General features: G+C 46.1%; 1 protein-coding gene across 1 annotated transcript in view; it reads right to left on the bottom strand.

Annotated features, from left to right (window-relative positions):
- Window positions 1-10185, bottom strand: part of cadm4 (cell adhesion molecule 4) — a 91148-nt gene extending 80963 nt beyond the window's left edge. Inside the window, exon 1 of the mRNA XM_024139246.2 lies at window positions 10038-10185. Coding sequence (XP_023995014.2) covers window positions 10038-10185 — 148 coding nt within the window. The remainder of the gene's footprint in view (window positions 1-10037) is intronic.
- Between the last annotated feature and the right edge of the window lie 317 nt (window positions 10186-10502).

Raw genomic sequence — 10502 nt, 5'->3', positions numbered from 1 at the left:
TGAGACCCCGCAATACTAGACCGCACACAAAACACTGTTCTGAGAAACGGACGGCAATACGAGACAAGCACGACACTGTTTCTGAGAAACGCATGACATGACGCTTCATCGCACACCATACACATGTGGTTTCATGAGAAAGGACGGACAGAGACCGTGACATACCAGGACCACACCCTGTGTGCGAGAAACCTATGCATACAGACATGCACACACTGTCTTCTGAGAACAGGCGCATACTAGACACACCACACTGATTATCTGAGAAACGTGGCATACATGACAACACACCACTGTTTACACGCATACAAAGCCATGGGACAGACAGCACAGAACGGCACTGTTCTGATGAACACGGCTGGCAGATAAACAGACACCTACAACAGCACTGTGTGTAGATAGACCACGCGATACAGACGGAGCACACATGTTCCGTGAGAACATTCGAAGTTGTCGCGATGCCAGACAGCACACATCAGCCTGTTCTAGATAACACGCGATTACAGACACACACACACTGTTCTGAGAACAGCCTATACAGACACACGACCACACTAACTGGTTTTGTCTGAGAACACGCAATACAGACCACGCACACACTGTTCTGAGCGAACAGCGCATGCAAAGAACACATCGTTCTGAAAGAACACGCATACAGCCTTGCAGACACGACACAAACACTCCAGTTCTAATAACACGCACTAGCAGACATCAGTACACACTGTTCTGGATGAACACCGGACGATGACAGAACGACCACACCAACACAGACACTGGTTCTGAGAAAACGCATGAAGATACACGCCCCAGGCTGTCTAAAGTAAACCACTGTGTAATCATACAGACACAACCACCCACACACGACAGCACTGTTCTTGAGAACACGCATACAGGGACACTAGTGAAAAAACAGGTTAGCACACGTCCTGAGGAGAACTATATCAGCGCTATCTATCAGACAACAGCAAGAGTCAAGCGTGCGCCACGGACACACGTTCCTGAGAACACGCATACAGACACAGACACACAGACTAATCAAATAAGGAAACCGTTGCTAAAAACTAGATACGCATACAGGACACGGACACACGGAATGTTTCTAATAATACGCATGACAGGACACATCATGTATCGCAGACTAGGATTCCCACTGTTCTGAGGAACAAGCATAGGCGACCACACCACACGGTTCCCTAGGTTAAAATTAATTCAAACGCAGATAAAGTAACTATCACCACAGCTGTTTCTGAGAAGGCACGCATACAAACACAAGTGAATGGACCCGCTGTGTTGATGGAGTCGTAGGTGATTTGAGATTCTCACACACTGTATCCTGAGGAAAAACGCACCAGGACACAGCACACGTACTTGTCGGGTTCTGAGAGACACGCATACCAGACACAACAACAAAACTGGTCTGAAACATCGTCCATACAGTCACGGTTGGCAGGCTACAGGAAACAGACACAACTGGAGTTCTAATTCAAGGAGGCGCATACAGTTACACAATGATAAGTCGAGATATTTGCATGAGGCATTGGATGATTAGGTGATATTGAGTCCGGGAGGTACGTCACACTGCACTGTTTCATAATAATACACCATACAGAGACACACACACACAATGTTCTTGAGAACAGCATACAGACACACACACAGAGCCGTTGAAATACGTTGGCGTGTCGTAACTGTTTTACATAAACACAAGGAACATACAGACACACATGTTCACCTGTTTCTACCGGCATAACACAGGCAATGCGGCGATGAGACAGACACAGCGAGCACAGGCACCACTGTTCTGAGAGACAGCACAAATACAAGTGACATGCTCACGCAACTTTCTAGCTCATAACACAGGCAAACAGACCACGACAACTGTTCTGAGAATCGACGCATACAGACACTACACAACTGTTCTGATGAATCAACGCATACAGACACAGCCACCACACTGTTCTGTCAGAACACGCTCATAACGAGTACTTACAATTGAGAAGGAGTATAGACAACACAGGCTGTTCTAAATGTTACACGCATGGCATGACACATACACACTGTTTCGGGGTAGGATAACACGTCATACAGACACACAATCATCACTGTTTCTAAATTACATTTCGCCATACGACTAGAGTAACACAACACACTGTTCTTGAAATGAGGAACGGACGGCAATTACAGACGACACAACTGTTGCTAGGAGAAACACCGCAGGTATCCAGATCACAGCAGTCCGATTCACAATGTTGCTAATTAATATGCATACTATGTACACAGCAAGAGTGTTCTATAATAATAGCGCATACATTGACACACACACACTGTCTATCATAACATCGCATTCCAGCAGCGACACACACACGACTGTCTTAGACACGGCATCGCCCCAGGCCACACACTGGTTCTGAAGAACACGGCGATACCAGACACACACACATAGTCTAGTGGTTGATCGGATGTTAGTCATAATGAATAGAGCATACAGACACACACACACTGTGTGTCTAGATAAACGCATCAACACGAACACTCACCAGCACTGTTCTCTAATAATACGCATCACAGACACAACACCAGCTGATGTGCATATAGGCTGTTCTAATAACACGCATACAGACACACACACTGTTCTAATCAAGCAGAACAGACAGCACACAACACTGTTAATTTCTGAATAACCACGCATACAGACACACACACACTGTTCTAATAACACGCATACAGAGCCACACACATCACTGCTTCTAATAACACGCATACAGACACACACACACACTGTTCTAGAACACGCAGCATACAGACACACACACAGTCTGTTCTGAGAATCACGCATACAGACACACACACACTGTTCTAATAACACGCATCAGACGACAGGCACACACACTGTTCTAATAACACGGCATACAGACACACACCACATCTGTTGCTAAATAACACAGCATACAGACACACCAACATAGCATATCTCAATAACACGCATGACAGACACACACACACTGTTCTAAAATGAGACCACGCATACAGACACACACACAACACTGTTCTAATAACACGCATACAGACACACATCAGCACAGCACCTTGTTGCCTATATAAATATCGTATGTTACAACGACAGCGTTGGCCACAACTGTTCTAGAGATGGATAATGGGCATACAGTAACACGACACACACGACTGTCTAAATACATACGCATACAGACATACAGCACACACTGTCTAATAATACGCATACAGGACAACACAGCACACTGAGTTTCTATACATTATATATACGCCTACATGAGCCCAACACACAGCATGTTCTTAATAATTAGCGGCATACAGACACACACGTACATGAGATAGGAACACTGTTGAATCTGATGATATACAGCTATACCAGACACATCACAATCTAAGGTTCCTGAGAACACGCATACAGACCAATCACACACACAGTCTTGCTGTTGTGAGAGATCAACGGAAATGACACACAATACATCACTGTTCTGGAGACTCACGCATAAAGACCATCCACACACTGTCTCTATATAACACGCATACGAGACACACACACTGGTTCTGAGTGACATGATAAGCAACAGACACATCAACTTTCATGCATTACGCGTCGGGTGAGACATACCTGTATCGAGAACTACGCCATTTACCAACAGACACACACACGTGTTGCTGAAACAACACGTGGCATAGGACAGGACCACCACACACGCATTGTTCTGTAGGAACACGGCATACACGGACACACACCAGCGACTGTTCTAATAACACGCATACAGTACGACAACACAGCTGTTGTGCTATTGCTACTCTCCCTTCGTGCCCCTCTTTTGATTATGTTCGGCTCTAGTCCTCAGTCGTGTTCTTTCTCGTTGCGCCGTCCGGTCTCGTTTGTCTAGTGTCTTTGATCGTCCATCTCCGGTCCTCCCTCTTTCTAATAGCTCTACGCATCTACAGACAAACACACACACAATGGTTCCCTGACGCACCGTCACGCATAATTTGACAGACCACAGTCTCACACCATCTGCTTTGGCTCACATACACGCATGACAGACACACACCACACTGCTTTCTAATAACGAGCATAAAGTACCAATCCACAGGCTTTCTCTTCATGATCCTTGTTTTGCTAATAACTGCGCATACATGACAACACACACTGTTCTGGAGAAACACGCAGTACGAGACCCACACGATCACGACAGAACAGTGTGTGTGTGTCTGTATGCGTGTTATTAGAACAGTGTGTGTGTGTCTGTATGCGTGTTATCAGAACAGTGTGTGTGTCTGTACGTGTGTTTGTGTGTTCTCAGAACAGTGTGTGTGTCTGTACGTGTGTTCTCAGAACAGTGTGTGTGTCTGTATGCGTGTTCTCAGAACAGTGTGCGTGTCTGTACGTGTGTTCTCAGAATCAAATCAAATCAAAGTTAATTTGTCACCCGCGCCGAATACAACAGGTGTAGACCTTACAGTTTAATGCTTACTTACAGGCCCAAACCAACAGCGGAATTTTCAAGTAAAAAACAGGTATTAGGTGAACAATAAATAAGTAAATAAATAAAAAACCACAGTAAAAAGACAGTGAAAAATAACATTAGCAATACAGTAACAATGCAGATAGTCCGAGTAGCCAATGTGCGGGGGCACCGGTTATTCGGGCTAATTGAGGTAGTATGTACATGAATGTATAGGTAAAGTGACTATGCATATATGATAAATCGAGAGTAGCAGCAGCGTAAGAGATGGGTTGGGTGGGTGACACACAATCCAAATAGTCCGGGTAGCCATTTGATTACCTGTTCAGGAGTCTTATGGCTTGGGGGTAAAAGCTGTTGAGAAGCCTTTTGGTCCTAGACTTGGCGCTCCGGTACTGCCTGCCATGCGGTAGCAGAGAGAACAGTCTATGACTGGGGTGGCTGGGGTCTTTGACAATTTTTAGGGCTTTCCTCTGTCACCGCCTGGTGTAGAGGTCCTGGATGGCAGGCAGCTTAGCCCCAGTGATGTACTGGGCCGTCCGCACTACCCTCTGTAGTGCCTTGCAGTCGGAGGCCGAGCAGTTGCCGTACCAGGCAGTGAAGCAACCAGTCAGGATGCTCTCAATCTTGCAGTTGTAGAACCTTTTGAGGATCTGAGGACCCATGCCAAATCTTTTTAGTTTACTGAGGGGGAATAGACTTTGTCGTGTCCTCTTCACAACTGTCTTGGTGCGTTTGGACCATTCTAGTTTGTTGGTGATGTGGACACCAAGGAACTTGAAGCTCTCAACCTGCTCCACTACAGCCCCGTCGATGAGAATGGGGGCGTCCTCGGTCCTCCTTTTCCTGTAGTCCACAATCATCTCCTTAGTCTTGGTTACGTTGAGGGATAGGTTGTTATTCTGGCACCACCCGGGCCAGGTCTCTGACCTCCTCCCTATTGGCTGTCTCGTCGTGGTCGGTGATCAGGCCTACCACTGTCGTGTCGTCTGCAAACTTAATGATGGTGTTGGAGTCGTGCCTGGCCATGCAGTCGTGGGTGAACAGGGAGTACGTGTCGATGTGTGGTGTCGTGTGCTGTAGTGCCGTTTTACGAACAGTGTGTGTGTGTCGTGTATGCCGTGTTACTAGGTACACATGTGTGTGTCTGCATTGCTGTGGTTTAAGAACAGTGTGTGTGTGTGCTCGTTAGCGGTGTTATTAGAACAGTGTGTGTGTATAGTGTCTGTATGCCGTCTTATTAGATCTGGTCGGTCTATTTTGGACCACATTTAGACTGTGTGTGTGTCTTGTATGGCCGTTTGTGTAGAACAGTGTGTGTGTGTCTGTATGCGTGTTTATGTAGAACAGGTGTGTGTGTGTGTCTGTATGCGTGTCATCTCAGAACAAGTGTGTTGTTGGGTGGTCTGTATGCGTGTTCTCAGAACTAGTGTGTGTGTAGTGTTCTGTCATGTCGCGTGTGGTGTCTGCTAGAACAGTGAGTGTGTGTGTGTCTGTATTGCGTGTTCTTCAGAGACAGTAGTGTGTGTTGTGTCATGTTACATGACTGTTTTAAGGAACATGTTCGTGTGTCTGTATGAAACTGTGTCTCCAAACAGTAGTGCTGTGTGTGTCTGTATCGGTGTTCTAAGAACAGGTGTGTGTGTGTGTCTTGTATGCGTGTTCTCAGAACAGTGTGTGTGTGTCCTGTATGCATGTTATTGTGAGAACAGTGTGTGTGTTCTGTAATGCGTATTCATTAGAACAGTGTGTGTGTGTCTGTATGCGTGGTTTCGTCAGAAAGTGTGTGTGTGTCTGTATGCGTATTATTGAAGAACGTTGTGTGTGTGTGTCTGTATTGCGGTATAGAGTAGAACAGTGTGTGTGTGTCTGTATGGCGTATTATTAAGAACAGTGTGCTTGTGTCCCTGTATGCGTATTATCTAGAAACAAGTGTGTGTGTGTGTTCTGTATGCGTTTATAGACAGTGTGGTGTTGTCTTGTATGCTTTATTAGAACAGATGTGTGTGTGTGGTCTGGTGCGTTTTAGAAGTGTGTGTGTTGTCTGTATGCGGTGTTTATTAGAACAGTGTGTGTGTGTCTGTAGCGTGTTATTGAAACACGTGTGTGTGTGTCTGTATGCGTTTCTCAGAACAGTGGTGTGTTGTGTCCTGTATGTGCGGTGTTCTCAGAACAGTGTGTGTGGTGTCTGTATGCGGTTATTCAAGAACAGTGTGTGTGTCGGGTGTCTGTTATGCGGTGTTCTCAGAACAGTGTGTGTGTGTGTCCTGTATGCGTTGTAGAACAGTGGTGTGGCTGTTCTGTTGGTGTTTAAGAACAGTGTGTGTGTGTCTGTATGCTGGTTATCTAGAACAGTGGTGGGTGTGTCTGTGTTACGGTATTGAACGTTGTTGTGTGTGTCTGTATCGTATTATTAAACAGTGGTGTGTGTGTCTGTTGATGCGGTTATTAGAACGAGTGTGTGTGTGTCTGTATTGCGTGTTCTCAGAACAGAGGTGTGTTGTGTCTGTATGCAGTTATCTCTAGAACAGTGTGTGTGTCTGTAATGCGTGTTCTCAAGAACAGTGGTGTGGTGTGTGCTGTATGCGTTTATTAGAACAGTGTGTGTGGTGCTGTATGCGTATTATTAGAACAGTTGTGGTGTGTGTCTTATGCATAATTCATTAGAAAGTGTGTGTGTGTCTGTATGCGTGTTCTGAACAGTGTGTTGTCCTGCATGACGTGTCTCAAAACAGTGTAAGTGTGTGGTCTGTATGCGTGTATTAGAACAGTGGTGTGTCGTCTGTATGCGTGTTTTAAGAACAGTAGTGTGTATAGTCGGTCTGTATGGTGCTGTGTTGACTCTAAGTGGTGTGTGGATCTGTATGCGTGTATCTAGAACAGTTGTAGATGTGTTGCTGTATGCGTGTTATTCGAGCCAACAGGTGTAGTGTGTCTGTAGGTGCGTGTTTCTCAGACACAGTGTGATGTGTACTGTACATGGTCGTGTGTATTATTAGAACAGAGTGTGTGTGTCCTGTAGTGTTGTATCTCAGAAACAGTGTGTGTGTGGTGTCTGTATGCTCGGTGTATGTTAGAACAGTGTGTGTGTGTGTCTGTTATGCGTGTTTAATTAGAACAGTGTGTGTGTGTCGTGTATGCGTAGTTAACTCAGAACATTGTGTGTGTGTGCTGTATGGCGTGTTATTAGAACAGTGTGTGTGGTGTCTGTATTGCGTCGGTTATTAGAACAGTGTGTGTGTGTCTGTAATGCGTGTTTCAGAACAGTGTGTGCTGTGTCTGTATGTGATCGTGGCGTGTTCTCAGAACAGTGTGTGTGTGTCTGATGTGTTCCAGACATGTGTGTGTTCTTGTATGCGTGGTTCACAGAACATGTGTGTGTTGTCTGGTATGCGTTTAATTCAGAAAGTGGTGGTGTGTGTCTGTATGCGTGTTTTTCAGAACGAGTGTGTGTGTGGTCTGTATGCACGTTATTTAGCTACGACATTGTGTGTGTGTCTGTATGCGTAATTATTAGCAACAGGTGTGTGTGTTCCTGTATCGCGTGTTCTAGAACAGTGTGTGTGTGTGTCTGTATGTCTGTCGTGTCTCAGAACAGTGTGTGTGTGTGCTGGTATGCGTGTTTCTCAGAACAGGTGTGTGTGTGTGTGTGTGTCTGTGGTGGGTTATTAGAACAGTGTGTGTGTGTCCTGTATGCTGTGTTCTCAGAACAGTGTGGTGAGTTGTGTGCGTGTTGTACTGCCGTGTTCTCAGAAAACATGTGTGTGTGTCTGTATGCGTGTTTAATTAGAACAGGTGTGATGTGTTCTAGTGCGTGTTCTCTAAACAGTGTGTGGTCTGCTGGGTGTTCTCGAGAACAGTGTGTGCGTGTCTGTATGCGTGTTCTCAGAACAGTGTGTGTGGTTGCAATGTGTCTGTATGCGTGTTCTCAGAACAGTGGTGGTGTGTGTTCTGTAATGCGCGTTGTTATTAGAACAGGTGTGTGTGTGTCTGCATGCGTGTTCTCAGAACAGTGTGGTGTTCTGTATGGCTGTTCTTATGAACAGTGTGTGTGTGTCTGTATGCGTGTTTCTCAGAACAGTGGTGTGTGTGTCTGTATGCGTGTTATTAGAACAGTGTGTGTGTCTGTATGCGTGTTCTCAGAACAGTGGTGGTGTGTCTGTATGGCGTGTTCTCAAGAACAGCTCTGATGTGTGGTGTCTCGGTATGCATGTTCTCAGAACAGTGTGTGTGTGTCTGTATGCGGTGTTCTCAGAACAGTGGCTGTAGACGAGTTGGCGTGTGTTGTATGTCGATGGCGTGTTCTCAGAAACAGTGTGTGTGTCTGTATGCGTGTTTCTCAGAACAGTGTGTGTGTGTCTGTATGCGTGTTCTATAAGAACAGTGTGTGTGTGTCTGTATGGCGTGTTATTAAGAACAGTGTGTGTGTGTCGTTCTGGTATGCGTGTTTATCAGAACCTGTGTGTGTCTGTACGTGTGTTTGTGTGTTCTCAAGAACAGTGTGTGTGTCTGTACGTGTGTTCTCAGAACAGTGTGTGTCGTCTGTATGCGTGTTCTCAGAACAGTGTGCGTGTCTGTACGTGTGTTCTCAGAATCAAATCAAATCAAAGTTTAATTTGTCACCCGCGCCGAAATACCAACAGGTTGTAGACCTTACAGTTTAATGCTTACTTACAGGCCCAAACCAACAGCGGAATTTCAAGTAAAAAACAGGTATTAGGTGAACAATAAATAAGTAAATAAATAAAAACCACAGTAAAAAGACAGTGAAAATAACTATAGCAATACAGTAACAATGCAGATAGTCCGAGTAGCCAATGTGCTGGGGCACCGGTATATCGGGCTAATTGAGGTAGTGATGTACATGAAATGTATAGGTAAAGTGACTATGCATATATGATAAATGAGAGTAGCAGCAGCGTAAGAGATGGTTGGGTGGGTGCACACAATCCAAATATCTCGGGTAGCCATTTGATTACCTGTTCAGAGAGTCTTATGCATGTGGGGGTAAAAGCTGTGAAAGCCTTTTGGTCCTCCAGACTTGGCGCTCCGGTACTGCCTGCCATGCGGTAGCAGAGAGAACAGTCTATGACTGGGGTGGCTGGGGTCTTTTGACAATTTTTGAGGGCTTTCCTCTGTCACCGCTGCGTGGTGTAGAGGTCCTGGATGGCAGGCAGCCTTAGCCCCAGTGATGTACTGGGCCGTCGCGCACTACCCTCTGTAGTGCCTTGCAGTCGGAGGCCGAGCAGTTGCCGTACCAGGCAGTGAAGCAACCAGTCAGGAGCTCTCAATCTTGCAGTTGTAGAACCTTTTGAGATCTGAGGACCCATGCCAAATCTTTTAGTTTACTGAGGGGGAATAGACTGTTGTCCGTGTCCTTCACAACTGTCTTGGTGCGTTTGACCATTCTAGTTTGTTGGTGATGTGGACACCAAGGAACTTGAAGCTCTCAACCTGCTCCACTACAGAGCCCCGTCGATGATAGAATGGGGGCGTCCTCGGTCCTCCTTTTCCTGTAGTCCACTCAATCATTCCTTAAGCTTTGGTTACGTTGAGGGATAGGTTGTATTCTGGCACCACCCGGGCCAGGTCTCTTGACCTCCTCCCTATTGGCTGTCTCTGTCGTGGCGGTGATCAGGCCTACCACTGTCGTGTCGTCTGCAAACTTAATGATGGTGTTGGAGTCGTGCCTGGCCATGACAGTCGTTGGGTGAACAGGGAGTACAGCAGGGGACTGAGCACGCACCCTTGAGGGGCTCCTAGTGATGGTTGATGATCAGCGTGACAGAGATGTGTTTCTACCTACCCTCACCCCACCTGGGGGAGGCCCGTCAGGGAAGTCCAGGATCCAGCTGCAAGAGGGAGGGTGTTTTACAGTCCCAGGATCCTTAGCTTAGTGAGAGACTTTGAGGGTAATATGGTGTTCGAACGCTTGAGAGGCTGTAGTCAATGAATAGCATTTCACATTATGTATTCCTTCTGTCCGAGGTGGGAAAGGGCAGTGTTGGAGTACAA

This window comes from Salvelinus sp. IW2-2015, unplaced genomic scaffold (genome assembly GCF_002910315.2).
Source record: "Salvelinus sp. IW2-2015 unplaced genomic scaffold, ASM291031v2 Un_scaffold1730, whole genome shotgun sequence".
Lineage (NCBI taxonomy): Eukaryota > Metazoa > Chordata > Actinopteri > Salmoniformes > Salmonidae > Salvelinus > Salvelinus sp. IW2-2015.
The sequence above is the reverse complement of the archived record's forward strand: the minus strand, read 5'-3'. Positions and strand labels throughout refer to the sequence as shown.